Genomic DNA, 26,767 nt, shown 5'->3' on the forward strand with positions numbered 1-26,767 from the left:
TCCCCACGACAGCAATGCTCCTGACGTTACAGACACTGGATAATCACTAGCGTTCGGTTAAACCACCAAGTTACCCACCCAGACCAGCCTAGATTCCAAACAACCTCTCATTCTGAGGGTAAAACATTGGGCACTCAAGATTTCAAAGACCATCCTGGTTTCCCATCATTGGAAAAAAATTCCAAACAGGCTAGCACATTAAAACAAAAATCCCACCAAAACAAACAAAACCCACACCATATTCAAAGACACTGGTTTTTTTGTTTGTTTGTTTTTTTAAGACACAGCTTTTAGAACAGATGAACAGTGGCAACTAAGTTTTGACCCTCAACACTGGGGGCATCCAGTAAAATCCTGTGTCTGATGATGCTCCTGGATGGCTAAACACATTATCCTGAAGAAAAATTCAAATGCTCCAGCATGTTAAGTAAAGGTGGTTCCTAGGTAGAAGTGGGGACGACAAAATGAAAGGGAAGCCGCCTTGTATGCAAAGTCACCATGAATCCCTTTACTAACAGGAAAAAGCCAATATCCCATTTGAAAGGACAGGACAAGGCTTCCGACCATATTCTTCCACAAAACAACATTTAAAATGAACAGATAATCGGGCTGTCAGGACAAATGCACCCCAAGTAGACAGACAGCCTAAAAGAACCCAGGATTTTACCAAATTATACAAGGTCTCTCCCACTTAATGCAAAAAGAAAGAAACAAACATGAAATATTTGAAATCATCTGGACTATTACAAAAGGGGATTCAAGAAACAATCTACTTCTTGAAGTAAGGAAACTGAAACCCATACTAAAGACTGATACTAACTGACTCACGCAACCACCTGCTTCCAGACGAAACACGCTGGCCGGGGCTACGCAGAAACCTCCAAAGCAACAGACAGCGGAAAATTTCTGAGCGGTGGCAACGCCGACCTTTGGTCGGGAACTGCAGGCAGGGCATAACGCCACTTGAATGGAGAACTTTGCTGAACTACTTAGTAGGCAACCTACTAAGAAACTCATCCACGCTCTCCGTTTGTGTACTATGTGCCTGGCCCCAAGGTTCAACCGCGCAGTGCTCAGATTTTCCTCCCAATTGTACTAAGAATCACGTCTCCTTGACAGGCTAAAAAGAGGTTACTCTGCTATGGCAGAAAGTACTAAAGAAGAACGTGAGAATCTGTAGCTACTACTTCCCAAGAGAAGAAAATGTTACTGGTAAAGAAATGCCAAGGAAAGATCACATCATGAAAGAGACTCTTCCGGCAGTTAACAAAAAAGCCCATGGAGTACTTGGCGAGGCTAAAACTGATGCCTGACGAGAAGAGACTGAGCAGAGGAGACGATACACCACTGCCTCGGACTCCACTGGGAGGTGACCCACACGCTACACGCAGCCATTAAACGGAGCACACGGCAGTGAGAACCCAGTCCCAGGAAGGTGCGGACGCATGTCCAGTCTCTGGGTCTATGCCTGGAACTACAGACCTCGCTCGAACTGAATACTCGCTCTCTGCTCCTCACCTCCCCCACCCCAGGACTCTCCTTCCATCATCACGCATCACCTTGGCCTTGGGAAGAAAGGGAAGAAGAGAACAGTGTACACAGATCTGCGGCGCTTCCGGCGCTTCCGAGGGTGCACTTACTCTGTGTAAACGCCGAGGGCAGGACAAGGAGCAGCCATCAGCGAGGAGAAAGCCAATTTCAGTTCAATCCAACCAGGCCTGTGGCCCCTTCCATGACTGGATTAACTCCTGCTTATTCTCCAAACCTCGGCTGACACATCTGCCCCTCCCTCCCCTGCCCCAGGGTCCCTCACAGGTAGGCGGAGTCCTGCGCTTTCTCGCCAGGACCTGTCACTCCACCACAATCATCCCTCCCCCTCCGACAGGACTCTTGGAGGGCAAGGACTCCTGGCTTCTCCCCGTCACTACAACCTCTGGACTCACCTCAGGACTGCCCAAGACAAGCCTTTACCCGCTGGGTGCGACACGATGGAAATAGGAAGGGGGAGAGAGAATTCACACACAAAGGAAAGGGTTCTATGGGATAACGGCTGGGACCTCTCCCTTAACGCAGTGGTTTCATAAGCTTTTCTTTGAAAGTAATCTGATGCAAAAAGCTAACAGACAAAACAGGAAAAAATGGAGCTATTTATTCTAATAAAGACAAACCAGAGAAGACATAACGTTCATCAGTAAGGAATCAAGGAGCTGAGAAAACACGGTATCAACGTAGATCTACATGGACTGAGTGGGGGAGACACAGAATATATTGATGGGTAAGAGACTGCAGAACGCGACGCAGATGATTCTGTTCTGTAAAATTCCAGTAGAACTATCTTCATGCGCGCCTGGGTGGCTCAGTGGGTTAAAGCCTCTGCCTTCGGCTCAGGTCATGATCCCAGGGTCCTCAGATTGAGCCCCTCATCGGGCTCTCTGCTCAGGGAAGAGCCTGCTTCCCCCCCACCCTCTGCCTGCCTCTCTGCCTACTTGTGGTCTCTGTCTGTCAAATAAATAAATAAAATCTTAAAACAAAACAAAACAATCTCCGTGTACATATAGAAAACACAATGAACTATGAAGAGTGAGATTCCTGGGGAGCAAAGCTAGGATGCGAATTGTGTCACATCTTACCTACCTCTCACACTGGATTTACTTAGAACGAGCATGTTACTTTTAAAACTTAAAAACCAGAAAACTGGATATCCACATGCAAAAAACTGAATTTAGACACTTAGTCTACAAATATTAAATCAAAATGGATCAAAGATTTAAACGTAAAAGCTAAAAACTCTAAGACAGGTAGAAAAAAAGAGGGGAAAGACACTGGATGTGTGACCCTGAATTGGCAAGTGTCCCCTGGACGCAACGGTGCAAGCAGAAGCAGCAGAAGAAAACGGGTAAGGTGGAATTCACCAAACTGGAAAATTTTGTGCATCAGAGGATGGCATCCACAGGATGAAAAGGCAGCTCACAGGATGGAGAATATAGTTGCAAAATTATACAACTGATAAAGGATTAATGCCCAGAACATATGAAGAACCTACATAACTCAATGACAGAAAGACACAATCCAGTTAAAAGACGGCTGACGACTCAGAGACACATTTCCCCAGAAAAGACAACGGCCGACATGCACACTGCCCCTCACTAATTACTAGGGAAATGCAGATCAAAACCGTCAACTACCACCTCGCATCCATCAGCAAGCCTCCAATCACAGAAAGACAGAAAGAGAACGTGACAGGCGCTGCCAAGAATGTAGAGAAGCGAGAACCCCGTGCACCACCATCGGGCATTGAAAATGGTGCGGCCGTGCGGAAACAGGCGGTTCTCGAAGAAGCTAAAAGAGGATTACTACACGATGCAGCAGCTCTACCTCTGGGTATAGAGCCAGAAGAGCTGAAAGGAAGAACTGGAACAGAGAGCTGTCCGCCCATGCTCCCAGCAGCATTACTGGACGCGAGGGCCATCTGCTGCGACACCGGTCACCCCACAGTTCCCCAGGACGGCTGGCTGGTGCGGCGGGCTGGCGGGCAGTCTCCTCCCTCCCTCAGCACGCGGCCCTCCTGAGGCTGTGCACCTGCCCCAGAGGACAACCTTCTCCAACACAACAGGATCATCCTTCGTCCTTCAACCAAGGGCACACAGCGGCATCCCCTGCTAGAGGTTCCAAACTAGCTCTCAAGGCCCCCGGCACCGTATCCACCACAGCCAGGAGGTGGAAGGGATCCAAGTGTGCACCGCGGGATGAACACACAACGAGGCATATACACGGAGTGGAACATTACTCGGTCCTAAAGGGAAATTCTAGCACATAATGCAACAGAGATGAGCTCTGCAAACATTGGGCTAAGTTAAACCAACCAGTCACGAAAAGACATATAGGGTGATTCCACTGATGTGTGACACTGTTCAGAGTTAGTTGAATCCAAAGACCCAGAAAGAAAACAGGTTGCCGGGGTTGAGGGGACAGCAAAACGGGTAGTGTCGTCTTTGGTGGGCACAGTTTCAGTCTGGGAAGATGAGAACGTTCTGGAGATGGATGGCGGTGACAGGCGCACGACACTGTGAATGTACGTAACAGCACACGACACAACGACAGTTAAGATGCCACACTGTTCCTTATGTGATTTTTACGACCATTTTTAACAATTTAAAAACTGCTACCACCTTTTAAAAAGCCATCCGCCCCGGTAGAAGGGGACGGGGCCCTCGGAGACCCTGTCCAGTGGTGCTCCACAGACCAGTGTGAAAACCACAGCACTGAGCAGAAGTGAGGAAAATGACCACCAGCTCAGGACACGGGGCTTTAAGGAGGTACGGGAGAGCCCCTTCCGAATCAGAGCCGTGCTCCCCGGCACAAGACCCATCTCTGCGAACAGCGTACCTCCGCCTCCTCCGCCAGCTTCTTCTCTTCGTCCACCTCCTCCATCTTTGCTGAATCTTCACTTTGGAGCTTTCTCCTCTTCTGCTTGGGAGCCATGAAGCCTTGGAGAAACTTCTTTATGACGCTGGCTTGTAGGGCAATCACACACTCACCAAAATCCTTCAGTTTCTCTAACGAGATCACCTACGGGAAATGCCAGAAACAGAATGAACGAAAGGCCGAGGTGACAGGAGACCCCCCCACACACACCGGGACTCGGGTCATCTCTGCACTACTCTGGACTTGACAGTGCGTGTGGGGGAAGTCCATCGTAAGCCTGTCCGGGGGCAACTCCCCACCAGTTTCAGCATCACTGGGAAAGTTTATCCAAAAGCAACTCCACTGGGGGTTTTCCTAGGAGGTACAGGTCTTTCACTGAAGCTAACCCCTCCCCACATGTGGTAGTAAAATTCTGTATTTACTCAAAATATCGAATGCTGTCTGCGAGGGGAAAAAAAAAGGAGACCATCTTTGACTAAATTCAAATCAATCTGGGCCCCAAATGGGTCACACCACATTAATTTACCTTGGTCCTCAGTTCAGTGGGTGGTTTATAGGTTTAAAAGAAGCTGACTACTTCCATTTCCCCAACGAGACCCACAGGATGCTTAAACTCCCTCTACTTAACTTAGGAAGTTAGGGAGCTCATCCATTCATTCAGCAAACGAGTGCTTACTACGTGTGAACGACAGACTCAGGGGAAAGAAAAACTGAGAAGGAAAATAAACATTTACTGACCCACTATATAGCTCACACACTGTAAGCCAGGTAATCGACTTCCCATACTCGGTGTCATCTAAGCCTCACATCTATTTTATGCATAAGGACAGAAGCTAAATCAGTTTGATCCAAGTCATACTCTTGAAAGAACGTTACCTTCTCAGTCATGCAAAACATGTCAATTAAAAAAAATACCATTTTCTAACTACAAAGAGAAACAAAGAATGATGATAACCCAATGTTAGCAGGGTGTGAGCCTAGGTTCGACACTAAGTAGGCAAATGGTAAATATCTGCTAAATAAACAAAAAACTAGGGGACCTGGGTGGCTCAGTTGGTTAAGTGACTACCTTTGGCTCAGATCATGATCCTGGAGTCCCAGGATCGAGTCCCCCATCGGGCTCCCTACTCAGAGGAGAGTCTGCTTCTCGCTCTGACACTCCCCCTTCTCATGCGCTCTCTCAAAATCTTTAAATAAATAAATGAATAAACAACAAAAAAAAGGTAAGTATTATATTTAAAACTGGCAAAAACACTTAGTGTTGAATAATTCTTTAAAAGATCGTTAGAGGGGCGCCTGGGTGGCTCAGTGGGTTAAGCCGCTGCCTTCGGCTCAGGTCATGATCTCAGGGTCCTGGGATCGAGTCCCACATCGGGCTCTCTGCTCAGCGGGGAGCCTGCTTCCTTCTCTCTCTCTCTCTCTCTCTGCCTGCCTCTCAGTGTACTTGTGATTTCTCTCTGTCAAATAAATAAATAAAATCTTTAAAAAAAATAAAAAAAATAAAAAAAAATAAAAGATCGTTAGAACAGGGACACCTGGGTGGCTCAGTCGGTTAAGCGGGTGCCTTCAGCTCAGGTCATGATCCCAGGATGCTGGGCTCGAGTCCCGCATGGGGCTCTCTGCTCAGTAGAGAGCCTCCTTTTCCCTGTCTGCTCTGCCTGCTGCTACCCCTGCTAGTGCTCTCTCTCTCTGACAAATAAATACAATCTTTAAAAAATAAAATAAAAAATCATCAGACCAATACAGATATTTAAATCCTTTTTCTTACAAAATGTACCATGAATTCATAACCAGACTAGTTAAAAAAAAAAAAAAAAAAAGTGCAGGTGCCTGGCTGGCTCACTTTGTAGAGCCCGTGACTCTAAATCTCAGGATTGTGAGACTGAGCCCCACAATGGGCACTGAGGTTACTTTAAAAAATAAATAAATAAAAATAAAGGAGAAAGAAAAAGCTACATACACAAGATGCACATATAATATGCTAATTCTAATAGCAAAGAAATAAAAATACAGAAGTCTTAACAGTAGAAGATTTATCCTATCAACTCCATGGGCTATTTTACGTACCCCAAAGTGATATAAAGACTGAAAGAAATGGAATGTACTTCTATAAATTGAGAAAAAAGATGCAACTGCTCAAAACACAGGACTAATACACATGGTGTAATGCATATGAGTGATTTGAAAAGACCCACAATTATTAGTGTCCTCCGAGTTACATGGACTTTATTATTTAAAATTAGGAGCGCCTGGGTGGCTCAGTGGGTTAAACCCTCTGCCTTCGACTCAGGTCAGATCCCAGGGTCTTGGGATCGAGCCCCGCATCAGGCTCTCTGCTCAGTGGGGAGCCTGTTTCCCCCTTTCTCTCTGCCAACTTGTGATCTCTCAAATAAATAAAATCTTTTAAAAAAATAAAAAATAAAATAAATCTTAGAGGTGCCTGGGTGGCTCAGTTGATGAAGGGTCTGACTTTGGCTCAGGTCATAATCTCAGGGTCCTAGGATCAGCCCTGCGTTGGGTTCCCTGCTCAAGTGGGGAGTCTGCTTCTCCCTCTCCCTTTCCCTTACTCCCCTGCTTGTGCTCACTTGCTCTCAAATAAATAGTTTTTTAAAAAACTAATAAAATCTTAAAAAAACAAAACCAGAAAAGCTCTTTCTGAGTAAAGGATCCAAGCCACTTAGATTTTTCTGGATATCAAAGGACAAGTATCAAATGTACATGGAGAATTTTTGGTTCCACAGGTCTTTCAAATAAACCCACACATGATTTCCAGGGTCATATGGGAAGTCAAGAACAGTATCAGGGAATAATTCCAAATGGAGTTTCCATGAGTAACAGATCTCCTAAGGGTGTTTGCTTATGTTCTTACCCGGGCTTCAAATTCCGATGTTTCTTCCACATAACCAAGTCCCCCCTTTTGTAACCTAGTTGCAACTTCAATGAGATCACTACGAAGAAAGTTTAAAAGCTCCTGGTTGCCATCACAGGATTTTAGACCCAAATTTGGCTTCCGGGCCAGATGAATAGAATGAATGATGTCCTGGTACCTAGAAAAGTTGGGGAGCAGGAAGGGAAAATAAAAAACTCTGAATGACAGGTTTCATTTCTAGAAGACTTACTCAGATCTTCATTTCTCCTTGGTGATCTCTAGTTTTGTGTTTCTTGTACAAATTTTCAAATTTGTCTTATTTTTGATTCATTTGAAAAACACGCTTCTTATTTTTGGTATTTGATAATCCCAGTACCTGAAGTGTCCTGCTTAACACCCAGCTCTTGTTCATGGTTCCTGGTCTGTGTATTTTTTTTTAACCTTTTCACCATGCATTTCTCAGGATGGTATCTGTGGAAATTCTTCTGAGGCCTGGTTTGAAGCTGGGCTCCTCCAAAGAGAATACCCATCTGCCCATGTCAGCTACAGGAAATGCTACCGACATGAGGCAACTTTAAATCACCTGCCACAATGCCTCATAACATAGTAAAAATGTCAAACGGCTGAAATTCTACACAAGTACCTCCAAGTTCACTCTCACATTAAAGACTGACCCGCTGAGGTCCCAGCCACACACTCTGGCGAGACCATAAGCTTCACTGCTGGTTTCTTACAACAAAATGCAAACTTGAGCTCAAGGTCATCTCAGCGGAAGTATACTAAGTTCCCATTTCATTCTTTCTTTTTTTTTTAAGGATCTATTTATTTATCTGACAAAGAGAGAGACCGCAAGAGAGGAAACACAAGCTGGGGGAGTGGGAGAGGGAGAAGGAGGCTCCCCACAGAGCGGGGAGCCTGATGAGGGGCTCGATCCCAGGACCATGGGATCACGACCCAAGCCAAAGGCAGATACTCAATGACTAAGCCACTCAGGCGTCTCTCCCATTTCATTCTTTTTTTTTTTTTTTTTTTTTTCATTTACAGACAGCGATCACAAGTAGGCAGAGAGAGAGAGGAAGGGGAGCAGGCTCCCTGCTGAGCAGACAGCCCGATGCAGGGCTCAATCCTAGGACCCTGGGATCATGTCTTGAGCTAAAGGCAGAGGCTTTAACCCACTGAGCCACCCAGGCGCCCCTAAATAAGCATTTTAATATTATTTTCCTCTGAATACTGCTTCACTGTGTCCCACTGGCTTTCTTGCAAAGGATTTCCCTTGCTTTGCAGAATTCCCTTTATTTTCTTCTTTGACGTTATCTATGAATGTGTTTAACTGCCTGTCAGTTAAGATCTCTTCGGACATCTTTAAGGAATTTGTTTCTGATTTTATTGCAATCTGATCAGAGACCATATCCTGAAACTCTCTATTTTTAAAATCCGTTGAGACTGCTTTTGTGGCTAAGTATATGATTAATTTTTATAAATGTTCAATGGATAGAAAAAAACTTTACTTCTCTGTTTCCAACTAGCTTGGTATCATTTTGTTTTTAAATTCTTTTTTTACTGAGGGGCACTTGGGTGGCTCAGCTGGTTAAGCGCCTGCTTTCAGCTCAGGTCGTGATCCTTGAGTCATGGGCCTAAGCCCCCAACATTGGGCTCCCTGCTCAGAAGAGAGTCAGCTTCTCCTTCTCTCTCTGCCCATCACCCTGCTCACGTCTGCTTTTTTCTTTCTCCTTACCCAGCTTGTGGTCTCTCCCAAATAAATAAAATCTTAAAAAAAAAAAGCTTCTTTTTAAATTGAAATGAGTAACTGAGCACACCCTGCAATTTATATCCTTCATCACTTACTTTCTTGCAAAGAGCATATATAACTGTTTTATAAACGTGAACTTCAAATGGTTGGTCTGTGATACATTATCCTATCCCTTTGGCTACCCAAAGGAAATACAAATAACCACCAGCAAGAGAATAGATAAAGTAGAATCACAAGATTATACAAATTCCGAGAACAGTATATAGAAAGGAAAATGACAGAACTCGGTTTTAAGAATCATGGATGAAACCTGAAATCACCAGTATTTTGAGTATTAACTATACTTCAATTAAACACAAAACAAAACAGTATGAAACATGGATGGCTCTATGATAAAATAATGCTAAGGAAGGAACATTAACTCTCCAAGATTATGTATGCTTGACAGCCTTTAGAAAGTTCAAACCCGGGCGCCTGGGTGGCTCAGTGGGTTAAGCCGCTGCCTTCGGCTCAGGTCATGATCTCAGAGTCCTGGGATCGAGTCCCGCATCGGGCTCTCTGCTCAGCAGAGAGCCTGCTTCCCTCTCTCTCTCTGCCTGCCTCTCCATCTACTTGTGATTTCTCTCTGTCAAATAAATAAATAAATAATTAAAAAAAAAAAAAAGTTCAAACCCAGAAAAGCAAGGTATGTGTTTGGGGTTTTTTTAATGCTCAACAAAACCAAACAAAGTGTAAGTTTTGTTTTTCACCCTGACAATCAAATACGTTAACAAACAGGAGGTACATCATAGAACCATACTACTTTGTCGCTGGTATACTGACATTTTCCCTTGTCTTTCTTAATTTAATTTACCTGTTCTTCTCAATAAGACACCATGATTCTGAATACAATTTTAATTAATTTATGCATTAAGCAGTGGACTAGTATCATGTACCCATCCACTATCATTCACAAAAGTCTAGAAAACTTGCAACTGTAGACTGAATGATACATTACTTCTTCCTTCAATCAAACCCAAATTCAACTATGAAAGCATGCAGTCAGACACTAAAGCGGCCCTCAGCCTAAACCTTGCCCTGGCTGTGACAGGAGCAATGCCTAGAACAGGAAGGACACCAGCAAATCTAGATGTAGTTAGTATTTGTTTGGAGCTTTCTAAAGATATAATTCAGTCTTAAACTCACCACTTTAAAGCATACATTTGCAGTGGTTTTAATGTTGTGGAACCATCGAAACTATCTAATTCCAAAACTTTCATCACCCCAGAAGAAACCCTGTACCTCGATCCCAATTCTCCCCTTCCCCCGGCCCCCTGGAAACCGCAATTCTACTTTCTTTCTGTCCCTGTGGAGGTGCCTACTCTGAAAGTCTTACATAAATGGAATCCTACTGTTGGGGGGGTCCCTGCACAGCGGGGAGCCTGCTTCTCCCTCAGTCCTTGCGCCTCCCCCCCAACTCATGCTCACTCTCTCTCTGCAAACTCTCTCTCAAATAAATAATAAAAATAAATAAACAGAATCATACGATATGGGCCTTTGATTAGCTTCTTTGATTCAGTCCATTTTTTCATTTCAGCCCTGTTACAGCTATAGCACGGGTCGGTACTTTGTTCCGTTTGGTGGCTGAATTTCTGGATGTGCCACATTTTGTTTATCCATCAGCTGATGGACATTTAGGGAGTTTTCATTTTCTGGCTGTTTCCAATACTGACAATACTTCTGAATGACAAATGCTGTGGAACTGCCTTTGTAAGGCTGCCTAACTCTAATGAGGGTCTAGTTCAGTGCATGACACATGGGAATCAATGAACAATCTTGCTGCACTGTATCTACAGGGCTTAAAAATATGCTTTTCCACGAAATAAGTCAATCGAAGAAAGACAACTATCATATGATCTCCCTGATATGAGCAAGGAGAGATGCAAGGTGTGGGGTTTGAGGGTAGGAAAAGAATAAATGAAACAAGATGGGATCGGGAGGGAGACAAACCATAAGAGACTCTTAATGTCACAAAACAAACTGAGGGTGGCCGGGGGGAGGAGGATAGGGATAGGGTGGTGGGGTTATGGACATTGGGGAAGGTATGTGCTAGGGTGTGAGTGCTGTGAAGTGTGTAAACCTGGCGATTCACAGACCTGTACCCCTGGGGCTAATAATACATTATAGGTTTATCAAATAAATAAATAGAAATTTAAAAAAATAAAATGAATTTTAAAATATGCTTTTCCAAATAAGCATGAGTCAAGAAACTCCCAAGCAATAAGAACATAAAAGGGTTACATAATTTTTAAAATTTACGTTTACTGCTTTTATGGATACACAAATAACCCCTAAGACATTTATAATACGTATGCTGAAGAGAAGCCGTGTAGAGCAAGATGAAAATCCTTACCTCTTCTCGAGTCTCTCTTTAAGTTGACTTTCTCTTATTCCCTGAGGGTGAAGGCAATTTAGCAACTCATCCAGTTCCTTCTGACTATCACATAAAAACCTAAAAGGAGCAACACAGAATCAGTAACTCTGAAAAATAATCAAATACTAAGAAAGGGTCTAAGACTGTTGGTGGAAGTTGGGAGAACAGAATTCCAATCTTGCTCACAAGCAGAACAGATAATTTATCATTTCAATGAGACCTAGGATACCGGAGCCAATGTTTCCTACTAAAATACGAGACAAATTTTATAAAGTCAACTGACACACTTGTCCATACTTTATCCATAACTTTATCCTAGGATACCAGAGCCAATGTTTCCTACTAAAATATGAGACAAATTTTATAAAGTCAACTGACACACTTGTCCATACACTTGTCCATACTCTACTCTTTAGAGAAGAGTAAACCTACATCTAAAAATTACAGAAGGTCATTAAACCAAAAGGAATCATAGGCAAAACAGTTAATGCAATCACAAAATAAAAGGGACCCTCTCAAAACCTGTTTCCCTGCTTAAAAGAATATGGACATAAAAGCAAATGAATGGCTATGTATACAATTTATATTCTTCAATTAATAAAGATGGGGTGCCTGGGTGGTTCAGTGGGTTAAGCCTCTGCCTTTGGCTTTGGTCATGATCTCAGGGTCCTGGGATCGAGCCCCATATCAGGTTCTCTGTTCAGGAGGGAACCTGCTTCCTCCTCTTTGTCTCTGCCTGCCTCTCTGCCTACTTGTGATCTCTGTCAAATAAATAAACAAAATCTTTTTAAATAAATAAATAAGTGACGGAAATCCTGTATCTGCTCCAAGAACATATACAAACTTACATTTTAATAGGGAAATAAAATTCCAAAGCTTAGAATATAATCTTATTAAAAAAAAAAAACAACCAACTAAACAGAACTCAAACCTGCTTCTAAAGGAGTAAGTTTACATATAAAGGAGTAAGTTTACATATCTAAGAAATCAAAATCATACAAAATGATCTTAACAGATGTTAAGACTGGTGTCACTAGATTAAACATTTTCTTAACAGGAAAAAGAAAGAGCAACCCAATGAATGCTCACGTTACCATAGATTCTGGCCTTGCTTGGGTACGGTGGTCTCTACAGCCACTTCTGCTGCTGGTCCAGGATGTGTGCTCATGCTTGCATTTTTGCCTAGGTTTGCTTTCTTACCTAAAAAAAAAGTAAACATTAGGTTAATATAGTAAATACCCAATTCCGCATTTTTTTTTAAGATTTTATTTGTAATTATTTGATAGAGAAGGAAAACAAGCAGGGGGAGTGGGAGAGAGAGAAGCAGGCTTCCCACTGAGGGGCAGAGCCTGATGCGGGGCTCCATCCCAGGACCCCGGGATCATGACCTGAGCCGAAGGCAGACGCTTAACGACTGAGCCACCCAATTCCGCATTTCAAACCTAAACAGGACACAGCGCCAATCCAACAACTAGTAACACAGATGCCACCTATTCAATCCATCCAGTGTACGAGAGGCGCGGACTTCTCTTAAACAGCTTACACACAGCACATTCTTTGAGATGTCTGCTGGCTACACAGCTGAACAGCTGCACAGTTTGAAGTTTAGAGTATTACAACTCAGAATGGAGTGGGATGACTGAATAACTTTATATCAAAGCAAATAATCCATTTGCTTTTTGTACGTGAGGTTTGGCACAAATGAACACATAAACTACTATAAACTTACCCCTGGAGGCTTCAAAAGTCAAACACAATCAACTTTTTTCTAAGTCCGCTCCCACACAGTAGGACATGAATACGGATGGATCTTAAGCCAATCTCTGAGGCCTCACCTAACACTGTGGTTCTGTCCCCTGCTTCCTCCCTCTCCCCTTCAACCCTCCACACCTTCCCTGCACTACAAACACATCACCCTGTTAGTCTTCCGATCACGTGATTGTGAAGACACCAGCCCTGCCAGGATGAGAACACGAAGCAACAGTGCCCACTAGGATGCGCCTGGAGTGCGGCCTGAAACGCCCATCTTCTCCTGGGAGCTACAACTATGGGGAGCCTGCTTCCTCCTCTCTCTCTCTGCCTGCCTCACTGCCTACTTGTAATCTCTCTCTGTCAAATAAATAAATAAAACCTTAAAAAAAAAAAAAGATTTCTGAAAGAAGCATGACGATTTAATACTTGAGAAGCAATCTTCATTAGGTCACAGAAAGCGGAGCTGGCAGGAAGCCTGCAGATCATTTAACCCAGTGGTTCTCCACAGGGAGCCAGGCTGCCTCCCAGTGGACACAGGGCAATGTCTGGAGACACATTTAATTGTCACTATTAGCACTTATTCCACTGAGGCCAGGGACGCTGCTAAATGTGTGACAATGCACGGGACCAGCCCCACCTATGAAGAATGACCTGGGGGTGTCTGCGTGGCGTAGTCACTTAGGCGTCCAATTCTTGATTTCGCTCAAGTTATGATCCCAGTATCATGGGACCAGGCCCTGCGTCACGTTCCCTCTCTCCCTCTACCCCGCCCCAACTCTTAAAACAACCAAAAAAGATCTGACCCAAAACGTCAATAATGTTGAGGATGAGGAAAACTGATCTAACCTGACCACTTGGGTTTTCTTAATTAAAAAAAAATTTTTTTTAATTTTTTTTTTTCCAGATTTTATTTATTTGACAGAGAGATAGAGACACAGGGAACCCAAGTAGGGGGAGTGGGAGAGAGAAGCAGGCTCCCTGCTGAGCACGGAGCCCGATGCAGGGCTCAATCCCAGGACGCCAGGTTCATGACCTGGGTAGAAGGCAGACACGTAATGACTGAAGCACCCAGGCAGCCCCCCTTTTAACTTCTTTCTTGAAATAACATATGCGTGTTACAAATGTTACACATAATCTATGTTCGATGTATATATGCACCTCAAAAAATACATATACATTTATAAAATTATACTTATTTATTTTACAAATCAAACACCCCCGTGTAATCAGAACTCAGGCCAAAAAAAAGAACATCAGTGACCCTTTATGACTCTTTCTCAGTCACTTATTTTTAGTTATTTGCTGTGTTCCCCCCTCACTAGAATTTTAATTAAATGACATTTAGGACCTTATCTGTCTTGTTTGCTTTCTGGTACCACAAAACATGAAAAACTGGTTGGCACACATGAGATGCTCCGTACATACTGAATAAATAAATAATGAAGTTGTCTTCTTAGCCCTTTACCTCAATTCCAGCCATTAAGGTACCTACAGAGAAACTTCCAAAGAAGAGAGTTTGAAGACTACTTGTATAAAATCTAATACCCAGGGGTGAGTGGGTGGCTCAGTCATTAAATGCCTGCCTTTGGCTCAAGATTACGATCCCAGGATCTTGGGATGGAGCCCCATATTGGGCTCCCTGCTCAGTGGGAAGCCTGCTTCTCTCTCTCCCACTCCCCCTGCTTAATTTCCTCTCTTGGTCTCTCTGTGTCAAACAAATAAATAAAATCTTAAAAAAAAAATCTAATACCCAAATATCCCAATATTCAAGCTCATTATCTTTCCACACACCCGGAACAAAGCTCATAACCAAATGTCAGTTTCCTTCCTTCTTCTACGCATTTCATATCCTCCTACCCCACTCAAATACATCTACCTAAGGAGAAAATAAACTTTGCAAAAAGAAAAAGTGACCAAGGAAAGACAGTCCTTACTAATGAGTCTACTCGAGCAGGGTATAAGAACTGATAGATACACATACTCCGGGGACAGTAATCTTCATCAGCAGGGTCCGCACGGTCTTTGCGGTGACTGAATCGATAGTCGATGCTGTCATGCACCCAGCCTTTTTCAATGAACAATCCCGGAACTTCATCTGAGAAGAGCCAGTACCTATAAATCACAACCATGTGTTAATAAAATAATGACAGATCACGAGCATGGGATGACTTTACTGTTGGGGGAGAGGACTACAGAGTTATCATCACTGAACGTTCAGACCCATACAATTGACAAAGGCACAGAATACCAACATTTTTAAAATTTGAAGTTCGCTTCGTATCTGTAACTTTTATAACTTCTAGTATTTTCTACTTCAGGTTCCACACAATACACACATGTAAAATGTATTACCATTTCTAATGACCTCTATTTGGATTACGTTTCACCCATCATAATTATTTAGGTTTCCTATTTGTGGTACCTTCAAGAACAGGGTTGTGTCTTTTTTTTTTGGACGCGGAGGGAGAGAGAGAGAGATCACAAGTAGGCAGAGAGGCAGGCAGAGAGAGAGGGGGAAGTAGGCTTTCCACCAAGCAGAGAGTCCGATGCAGGACTCGATCCCAGGACCCTGAGATCATGACCTGGGCTGAAGGCAGAGGCTTAAACCCACTGAGCCACCCAGGCGCCCCTTCTGTCTTTTATTTTATTTTATTTTTAAGAATAGGTTTGTGTCTGGGGCACCTGGGTGGCTCACTGGCTTTAAGCCTCTGCCTTCAGCTCAGGTCATGATCTCAGGGTCCGGGGATCGAGCCCCTTATTAGGCTCCCTGCTAGGTGGGGAGCCTGCTTCCCCCTCCCCTTGCCCGCCTCTCTGCCTACTTGTGATCTCTGTCAAATAAATAAATAAAATCTTAAAAAAAAAAAGAACAGGTTGGTGTCTTATTTAACTGTGTAACTCCAGCATGTGGCATAGAAAACATCCAATAAATGTGTGATGACTGATGGTTTCCAAAATCCATAAACGGAATACCTTATTTATTCTAGAACTTTAGAGTTTCAAAACTAGGAACAATATAATAACTGTAAAAGGTGACAAAAATTAAATCTAGTAAGTTACCTGTTATGGTTTCGATCTGTACCAATAGGAGTCCTACGCATGACTAGCTTTGCCTTGGCAATCCCCTCCTGGAAAGCCTTCTCAGCAGCTGCCTTGTGCCTTCGTATTCGTTCTTCTTCAGCTTCGCGTTCTAGTTTCACTGGTAAAGATCAAAAGAATCAACTAGACTTTATTTCCTAATAAGTTCTATTAAAAGTTTTTAAATGGAATTAATTGATCCTCAAAATGACCAGAATGAATAAAACCAGACCAGCTATTTCAAAATAAAACCTATTTCAGTCCTGAGGAATTTGACTGTAATTAAGCTTAGAAGCTTTGGTGATAAGAAAAAAGTCCGGAGAGTAAAGGCAGGTAACCACTTGTGCATAAAAGCAATTGCTACGTACCAAATACTCTCTGGGGAGTTATTCAGCAAGTCACTACTGTTAATGATGAAAAAAGGTGTAGGGGTGCCTGGGTGGCTCAGGCGAAGCACCCGACTCTTGGTTTCAGTTCAGGTCGTGGAATCAAGCCCTGCACCAACTCTCTGCTTGAGATTCTCTCTCTCCCCTGTCCCTGCCCATGCTTGTACAATCTAAAATAAATAAAATCTCAAAAAGAAACTTTTTATTAATTTATTTCTGATCATTCATTATATGGGTTTATTTCATCCAGACAGAAATTTCTCTCAACAACAAGAATAGCCCAGTAATCTTGCCTTTTAAGTTTTTCTATAACTGTAAAAAATTCTGAGACACAGCGCTATTTACAACTTCAGAATGTGTAATACTGATATTCTACAGATGAGAGAACATCTACATTAATTATGGTGAGAATCTGGAAAATAATCAGTCTAAAGAGGCTACTTTAAAAAATTAAGACACAGGGGCGCCTGGGTGGCTCAGTGGGTTAAGCCGCTGCCTTTGGCTCAGGTCATGATCTCAGGGTCCTGGGATCGAGTCCCACCCACATCAGGCTCTCTGCTTAGCAGGGGACCTGCTTCCCTTCCTCTCTCTCTGTGATCTCTCTCTGTCAAATAAATAAATAAAATCTTTAAAAAAAAAAAAAATTAAGACACATCTCATTTATTCAAAACCAACAGGATACTCACTACCTTTAACAAAGTTTGCTCTCCTAAATGGAACAAAATGTTTGCAACAGTGCTTACAGCAGAAATCAGTACAAAGCTAAATACAAACAGTAATGGCCAAATCACAATCAAGGAAAAGTTCTTTTCTCTTAGGGCCACAAACAAACAAAAAGCCCCCTAGGGCAAGTCATCAAAAGACCAAACTCGGTTCCAGAGGTTACAGCACTGAACAAGATACCAAATAAAGTGAACTGACCCTTGGCAAAATATTAACTTTCTTTGTCCCTTATTTCTCTGTATCAATTTAAGAGTATAACATGACCTTTCCTTTGTCCTATGTTAAAACACACAGAGAACACTTCAGAAACTCAAGGAGAAGTCATTACATTTCAGGTAACATACAGCGGCAGTGTGACATATACACAAAGTTGATCTACATGCTATTTTACTTGGAATGCAATATATGGTCTTTAAAACTGAAACGTATGTATATGCAGATGCACAGTGTACCTGTATCAATGTAAAGACATTTCAGTGGCCTTAGGTAGTATAAACTAGAATCTGTTTTAAAAGAAATTATTATATATTCAGAAAATGCTACTGAAGTTATTTCCAGGTATCTAGGGTCCAACTTTGACAACTAAATGGTTTTTACCATCTTCACTTTATAAGCTGGAATCTCTGATACGGTTGGAAACTACAGCACCGACTAAAATAGTTTAAAGACCTAAAATCCCAATAAGGGCGCCTGGGTGGCTCAGTGGGTTAAGCCCCTGCCTTTGGCTCAGGTCATGATCTCAGGGTCCTGGGACTGACCTGCATCGGGCTCTTTGCTCAGCGGGGAGTCTGTTTCCCCCCTCTCTCCCTGCCTGCCTTTCTGCCTACCTGTAATCTCTGTCTGCCAAATAAATAAATTAATTAATTAAAAAAAAGAAGAATTTAGAGGTTTTTGAGAAGATGAATATGTGAAAATTGTGAAAGTTGCACATACCTGTGAATATATTAAAAAACAGTGAGTTATATGTTATAAATAGATGAGTTGTATGGTATGTGAACTATTTAATAAAGCTGTTTTAAAAATGTTCAGCTTTGGGGCACCTGGGTGGCACAGTCGGTCAAAGCATCCAACTTTTGGTTTCAGCTCAGGTCATGATCTCAGGGTCATGAGATCAAGTCCCACAACGGGCTCTGCGCTCAGCAGAGAATCTGCGTTTCTCTCGTTTCTCTCTCCCTTTCCCTCTGCCCCACGGTTTACACTCTCTTTCTCAAATAAATCTTAAAAAAAAAAATTCAGATCTGATGGTGCTATCGAAGCCCCAAACGTTTACATTCTTACATCGTAATAAGTATCTGAGCTGGCAACTGCACTGAGGGCTTCAAACACCTTGTCACTCAATTGTTAAAACGATCTTAACAAGCACAGGAGGACCCTGAGGCACAGAGAGTAACTTGCTCAAAAGACTACAACGAAGTCAGAGGCAGGGTTTGAAACCAGGCCAGCAATTCCCAAGCCCTGTAGTCTTTCCACGATGCCTACTTGTGACTTTGGTCCTTTACCAAATCCAGAGAAGATGCCACCGTCATCAATCCAAGTCAAACCATCGTTAGCTGTAGGAGGCCCTGCTGCACACTCCCAGCAAGCATCACACACCCAGTGGGGTCTGGGCTGCCGCACACCAAGATAACTGAAGAGTTAACGACAAACAGAGCCTCTACCGTTACCCTGGCAACTTCCTTCCTTCTACTGTCTTCTAAAGGGTCTCCCTTCTGCTCTCAATACCAGCCCTTACCTTTCAGCTCTCTCTCCTGGATCTCACGCTCCTTCTTGGCCTGGATGGCGAGCAGCCGCCGGCTCTTCACGGCGCTGATCATGTCTTCGGCTCCCAGGTCCACGTGGGGCTCAAACTTCACCACCTCTTTCTTCCTATCTGGTTTGCCTAGCCCGTTCTCCTCTTTCCCGTTTTCCTTGTTTCTGGCTTCCATTTCTTTCCTTTTCTGTTTCTCTGCTCTCTTCTTATCATTCTCTTCCTTCAGGACAGCAAGCCGCTCCTTCCACAGCTCTGCCGACATCTGCTGTCTGGTCTCCATGTGGTCCTGCACCGAGTACGTCATGAGGATGCGGTGGCAGAGCGCGGTCAAGATTTGCAGCTTCTCCTCTGACGTTAATTCAAAAAACTCCGAGGTCTCCAGCTTCTCTAGGAACTCATCTTGTACCTCATTGTCCTCAAACGGCGCCGAATCCTTATTATCATCTGCGTCGGAGCCCTCGCTTTCCTCCTGAACGTCAGACCTGCGCAGGCAGAGCCGCACCAGCTCTGAAACAGAATGCAGAGTCAGCGGGATCTCTGACAGCTTCATTCCCAGTTCACCGTAGTCTTCTGCTATTTCGTCCTGTAATAAGGTCTGTAAGAGGATGACCAACACCCTATTGAGGTATAAAAAGCCGCCTTTTTCTGCACTCAAGGCCTCCATGAGGGACACAGCAGTAATAGGGTACTGGGCATCCGGTAAGAGCAGCCCCGAGTAACAGCTCAAGAACTCCACCACCATGGCCACATCCCCGAAGAGCGTGTTGGGCAGCCCTTCAGGGGTGTCCACCAGTCGAAATGCCGGAAGGCTTTTGCCCGCTAACTCCTGGTCCTCATACCTCTTCTGTTTCTCTAGCTTCTCAAGCATTTCCTTCTCTCTCCGCTCCTTGGCTTTCTCCTTCAACTTTTCTTTCAGCTCCTCTCGTTTCTTTTTCAAATATTCTTTCCGCTGCTCTTCAGACATCGAGGCCCACCGCTTTTTGTGCTCGAGAAGCTCAAAGCGTTTTTGAACAAGACTTCGCAGCTCTTCTGGGAGACGGGCTCGATCTTCGCTGGAGAGAAGGCGAGCGGTTTTGGAGATGACGCAGGACAGGGCACTCTTCTTGTCCTCCCGGTCTTTGTTTTCTTTGTAGTAGGCAATAAGGTGTAGGGCAGCGGGAGGCAGATGTTTGTGGGGTTTACTAGAGGACCTGGCTGTACCCCCAGAGTTCCGTGGAGCTCGTGTCATCTTCTGAGTGCCTTTGGCCATATCCAACAGAGTCATCTGCTTCATTTTGGTTTTAGGAGTCTTCAAGCCCTTTTTGGGAGACTTGGAATTACCTGTAGATTTCTGTCCATTAAGGATGCCTTTGCTTCTGCCCTTTGCTTTCAAAGGTTTATCGCTGTGCTTCCCCGATTTCTTGGCAGGAGGGCCCTTCTTAGGAATGTGAAAGTTACTGTGGAGCTTGGCGGGTGACATCATCTTCATTACTTCTTCCAAATGTTCTTCTGGAGATCTGGAATTTTTGGAGTTCTTCACTTTGAGTGGCGAGCCATTCAAGGATTTCTTCAAGTGTACGTGACACCATAACTTGGGATTTAGTGGTGAACTCAGAGAAGAGTTGTCTGTCTTGGATTTTTTTGAGGGCTTCCTGTCTGGGGATCCAGTATTCTTCCTCTTAGTAGAAGGGTTGAGAGTCATGTACTAGAATTTAAGAACAAGAGCAAAATTAATTAAAAACAAAACAAAACAAATTTGAACAAGCAATATTTAAGCATCATATAGGCCCTCTTCCCCAGCTATCCAGGTAAAGCTACATATTCATTTCTGCCCACAGACACTATGCCCCTGAAGAAACAAAGACATGAATGTTAGCTAATGTTTTGGCCACATCAATGCAAAATTCTTTTAATACCCAGACTTAAAAATGTATACTATAAAATTAGACCTTTCTTCTATGTAACTGGTTTTCTGTTAATACACAGTGCTAGCAATTCTTATACACTTTTATGAAATCTGTGCATCCTTTCCCCAGAAGAAACACACAAAAATTATGCATACAATTTCAGAGTGTGTCCGTGGATCCCAGACTGAAGATACCTGATCTCGACAATGGCAACACCTAAGAAATTAATCAAGAATTACTCTGATTTGTAAGCCTTTAAACCTCTGTTCCAACTGGGAACATTACATCCTTTTAAGTAGAAAGTATATGAAGTTTTTTTGTCCAAATGAAGAAGCAAACTTTATTTAAAATACCACAACAACAACAAAAATCACAGCTAACAAACAGGGAGCCCTCCTGCACCTGGTTCCTCAAACTTCCCTTTCTCTCCCCATACATCAAGAGCTCATTCCCATGAATACGTTATTAACTCTAAGCCCTCTACACTCTCGATCTCATATGCTTCTCTTTCGTCATCCCTCACAGCTTTCAAATGGACTCCCTCTAGTAGCCCAACTATAATCCTTCAATCCCGCCAGGACCTAAACCCATTAATTCAACCACACTTTCCCTACACTCACTTCCTGGTCCTTTCTACCTGCATGAAACTCCAGTCCGTTACTATAATCTGTCTTGCATAAACCTACGCTTCCCTGATCTCTCCTGCTCTATTACACCGAGCTACCCGTGGCGTGCACACGTTCAGCTTCCCCATGACTGCAACAGAAGACACAAAGACAGTGGGTGGTCTCCCTTTAAATTCAGAACCGGGTACCTCAAATGCATCCTAAATGCCACCCAGTAATGACATGATATGTCCCTTTCTCTATTCACTTCCCTTTCCCCTGGACACACATCTTCTGTCCCCTTACGGAGAATTAGTTAACAGGCTAGAACCAGTCAACTTGTCATAATACCATGGTTTCTATTGAAGTGTGTGTTTAAAAAAAAAAAAAAACCCCAACTGCCGATTTTGGAACTTTCAAGAATGTAATTATAAAGAAAAAAAGCTGAACTGCACACTAAATTAAATACTGAAGCAATGAAAAGGTACGGCCAATTTCACAAAAATTCCAAGGTATAGGAGAGAAACTAGATAACCTCCAGAAGATGTGATTTCTGTTACCAAAAGCAACTTAAGCACAGAAGGCACTTGGAGACTTGACCCTAACTCGAGGATTCTAAGTGGGAAGGATGAACTTCAGAGAAACAACATGGAAGCAGCGGGTCAGCACGAGAGACACTGCAGGCAAGGAAGCAGCTGCAGACTCCGGAAGACAAAATCGTGAGACCCCTGAGAAAGACGAGGGAAGCAGCACAGCGACGGCGATGCCAGAGGGGCCACGGAGGACACCAACACTCGTCGGGCGTGACCAGACAGGCATGGCAAAATTTAGTAAGCTGTACTGCGATGTCAAGTAAGATCGAAACAGCACGGATATAACCACCACACCAACTCACAGAACCCAGGCAGCACCAACAGGAGAGATCTGGTCTGTGAAGAATGAGCGGGCTACCCCTAACACCCTTCTCTTGGCCAAGTCTCCAACTTCAAAGGCCAATCTGCCTTTTAAGGACTACGGCAATTACAGGTTATTGTTCCTCCAGCTAGCTATTTCTGTTCCCCAATTATCGTCCTCAGTCTTGGCTGACGAAGAGGTTTCATAGTTTACGGAATATAAATAGTATCTATCCATAACTTGGGGGATACTTTCCCCAGAAGCAGAATTTCCTAGTTCTGTTTCCCCAGAACTAGATTTCAAAATGTTAAAATGAATAAGCGAAGATGACTTACGTAGGCCTCTCCCTAAAGGGCAATAATGGTAGCAATACCCCAAAGAGACCAGTGTTTCAGGAATCACCCTACAAATCACAGGAGGAGGCCCAAAGCGACCCTGGCAGAAATTGAAGACAAATGTGTGCTTCTACTGGCCTTGGAACATCTTCAGAGTATAAAGCTGATACTTCTTCTAATGTTCAGGATAACAGACTATATTTGAAGTCATTCTAAAATGAAATTTATCACTAAAAAGGAGACTAGTGTGAGTCTGTTTCAATTTTACCACTTATCTCTTAATAGGATCTATTATAAGGGCCACTTTGTAATTTGCTTTTTTTTTCCTGTTTAAAAGTCACTCAAATTATCCTAAGGTTCTTCAATTTCTTCTACTTAGAGCACCATATACGCAGAAATGATCTAAGAAAAAGCTGGGATGTCTCAGCTACGAGAGGGTCCAGCAACCTATTTTTATTTATAAGGTGTGTTTTTCTTGCCAAACCACACCGCATAATTTTTTTTCTTAAAAATGAAAGAAATTAACTCACCCAACCCCCTCCCAACAGGCCGGCTCCCCGCTTGAGCAGTCCTTCAGTAACTGGATCATCTCAGCATAGGGCATGCTGGGCGGTCACAGCCAAATGGGAGCCGGCATGGCTGGACTCAGGGGGATCTGAAAAAGTATAAAACCGCTTATGTGCTAAGGGTCTCCCCTATCCCCCAGCACAGGTCATCTACCAGCGTAGTGCCCAGGGAGGGAGAAAAGAATGGACATCGAAATAGCAGTACTGTATGTAGGTTTTAGGCCAAGGCCCTTCCTAAATGCTAAACAGGAACAAAATATTTATGAATGACTCAGCAACATGAAAGCCATTAAGAAAAACAGAGTATACAATTCTACACCTGGCTCCCTGTCACACCTGAAAAGAAACCACCACCACAAATAAGGAAAGGAAATCTATTAAGATAAAAATGAAGAAACTTTATTTACAGCAGCTCATTCAGATGCTAAATTTAACTTAACAATAAGCAGAAAAAACCATGAATTGGAAAACTTTGGCAATCTATTAATATTCTGATTTTTACTGCACTCTTCTCATTCACCCAAGGAGCCATGGTCTGAGTTTCAAGGCAACACCGGCAGAGTGGACTTGCTTCAATCTCCAGATATCTTTATCAGCCAATATGCAAAATCTGTTGCCGTAAATCAGGTTTTAAGTGCTTTTAAAGTTAACATAATTTATTTTTTAAAGTGCTTCTGCTCTAGTCTCTAACTCATAAATAAAAATCAAAAGGCAATTTAAAGAAAAACCTAAACCATGAACACTTACTTGAAACAATTAGAAGACATAAACATCTTTAAAAATATATAATTAACATCACTAGTAACGAGACAAAATTACATCATGGGCCTTCTGATACGATTCACTAAGAAAAACACACCAGTTCTGTGGCATTTCTACCCAAAATCCATAGCCTGAATATAATCATATGGAAATAGCCACAAACTGAGAAGCATCACACAAAAGTCATCGGCTTGTATTCTTAAAAAAATGTCAAGGTTCTTGAAAGACAAAGAAAAGCTGAGATGGCTCCAGATCAGAGATCAGTTTCCTAACAAAACAGAACAAGGAAACATAACACATGATACTGTATTGGATCCTACTGAAACCAAAACATTATTATTATTTTTTTTTTTTTGGCTAAAAGGGCAGGGCTGGGACAATTTTCAAAATTTGTGTAAGGACTAGAGATAATAGTATTGTTTCAATGTTAACTTTCTGATTTTGCCAACTGTACTATAGTTACATTACAAAATAGCCTTGTGCTTGGGCTCCCCTACGTGGCTCAGTCAGTTAAGCATCTGACTCTTGGTTTTGGCTCAGATCATGATCTCAAGGTCATGAGACTGAGCCCCGCAATGGGCTCTGAGCGCAGCCTGAAGTCTGCTGGAGATTCTCTCCCTTTCCTTCTATCCCTGCTGCTGCTGCTCTCACTCGTCTCAAATAAATAAAATAAAAAAACAAAAAACCAAGAAAAAGAAAATATTTTATATATTCAAATGAAAGGGCCTTCTCAGTGGCTCAGAAAAAAATAATTTGTGTGTTTGAAAAGAGAGAAAATAATAAAACACATGTGGTAAATGTTAACATCTGGGAAATTCACCTGAAGGTATACAGAAGAAATCCTTCACAGTAATTTGTCTTTTGGTATGAAATTATTTCAAAATAAGATGTTCTTAAAGTGCATTAAAAACCATATTAAAGCAGTCCAAATTATGGCAGGATTCCAAAGGTCTTTAAAAAAAAGTAATATTTAGTTGTTACATCTCTATCCAAAAGCCTCCCTACTAAGCATTCGGCAGCCTGAAATTAAGAGCTCAAATACTGTGGCTGAGTAACAAAACACTGGAGTTGCAATATACTCCACCGAAGGGCAATGAGCCAAAATGGCACATCTCACCTTACATGACAGCTAGGGCACAAATTCCTTGTAGGTCATTCCCCCAAGTCATTATCCCTAAACTCAACTGTTGTTGCGTTTTTTCTCAACAAATGATACTTAAAGAGATGAATGCACCAGCCACATACCTGTTACACCTGTGCTAAATATTACAGAACCCAAAATGAGTAAACTAGTTCTCATTTTCAAGTAATTTATGTTCTAGAATTTACAAGACCACAAACACACTCTCATCATCACAGCAGGCCCTACTCCGATAATACTCCAACTTCCAAATCTCTAACTTTCTTCTCTCCCAACCTAGGATCCCCATTGATCCTTTCCCTAAACTATTGCTCAGAACTTGCTTCCTGAACTCCATGTCTCCTCTCTCTTCACAGGAGCTGCACCTGGCTGAAAACCAAATGAGATTCTATGAAAACCAAAGAGAAGATGAAGAGAGAAAAAAATTTTTTTAACTTATTGCCTTTGGGAAAGGCAGATTTTATGTGATCAACTTGAATCCTCAATGCATGACTTAAAATTTCCTTTAGATGAGGAAAAAATCCGAAACACTGTTTCATGGTCTACTTATCTTTCTTGACTATATTCTGTCCTGGCAGAGATACTATGAGTTCTTTAAGAAAACTACAAACAGGGCGCGTGGGTGGCTCAGTTAAGCTTCTGCCTCTGGCTCAGGTCATGATCCTGGAGTCCTAGGACTGAGTGAGTCCCACATGCGGCTCCCCAGGGAGCCTGCTTCTCCCCCTGCGTGCCGCTTCCCTTTTGTGCTTTCTCTCTCTCTGTCTCTGACAAATAAATGAAATCTTAGGAAGGAAAGAAGGAAGGAAGGAAACTACAAACAGGAAAAAGACAATTTATGTGCAAAACTCAGGTGACAAAATCAGGGAAATGTCAAATAGTACTGGGGAATAAGACTTATTACACGACTGGTATTTTACATGAGTCTCAAGTTCTCTAAACAGAATCACTCACTGTCTTCTTACAGCACTTTAGTCCAAACAAGCTAATACTTCCTAGTCCCAATCTTAATTACAGCCAAATTCTATTAAGTATCTTAAGCCCTAAGTAAAAAATTTGAGAGTATGTGATTTCTTCAGAAACTCCTTTTAAGATACAAGTTCCTAAAATTCTAGTCTCTGGCTCCTACAAAAAGTGTGGATCAGCTTTTTTGTTCCAGTAAGCCCCAAAGACCTTTTACCCATAAATAATACTTGGCTTTTCTTTTTTTAGTCTTTTTTTCCCCCATGTTATTCATATACTTGAATCCCTAAACTAAAATACATAAAAGCTGTAAGATTTAAAAATATGTAAGGACTCAAATGATCCAACAGTCTGAAACTCATTAAGAGATGATTCTGCATGGGATTTTCGTACACGAATAATCATCATCTTATGTTGTAACCACTGAAAGCTGTTATCACAGCTCCAAAACTCTAGAGCAATAAAATGACAAGGA

At 42.6% G+C, this 26,767-nt stretch overlaps 1 protein-coding gene across 4 annotated transcripts in view; it reads right to left on the bottom strand.

The window, feature by feature from the left end:
• Positions 1-26,767, bottom strand: part of BAZ1B (bromodomain adjacent to zinc finger domain 1B) — a 68,156-nt gene that overhangs the window by 13,170 nt on the left and 28,219 nt on the right. For all 4 annotated transcript variants that reach the window (XR_014306306.1, XM_082713889.1, XM_082713891.1 and 1 more), the window contains exons 7-13: positions 19,126-20,827; positions 16,267-16,405; positions 15,191-15,321; positions 12,552-12,657; positions 11,437-11,535; positions 7,295-7,472; positions 4,387-4,569 (exon numbers count right to left, since the gene is read on the bottom strand). Coding sequence is in view for 3 of the 4 variants with exons in the window: in XM_082713889.1 (XP_082570015.1) it covers positions 4,387-4,569; positions 7,295-7,472; positions 11,437-11,535; positions 12,552-12,657; positions 15,191-15,321; positions 16,267-16,405; positions 19,126-20,827 (2,538 nt within the window). In the remaining variant the exon portion in view is untranslated. The remainder of the gene's footprint in view (positions 1-4,386; positions 4,570-7,294; positions 7,473-11,436; positions 11,536-12,551; positions 12,658-15,190; positions 15,322-16,266; positions 16,406-19,125; positions 20,828-26,767) is intronic.

The sequence above is a fragment of the Mustela nivalis genome (assembly GCF_964662115.1).
Source record: "Mustela nivalis genome assembly, chromosome: 19".
NCBI lineage: Eukaryota > Metazoa > Chordata > Mammalia > Carnivora > Mustelidae > Mustela > Mustela nivalis.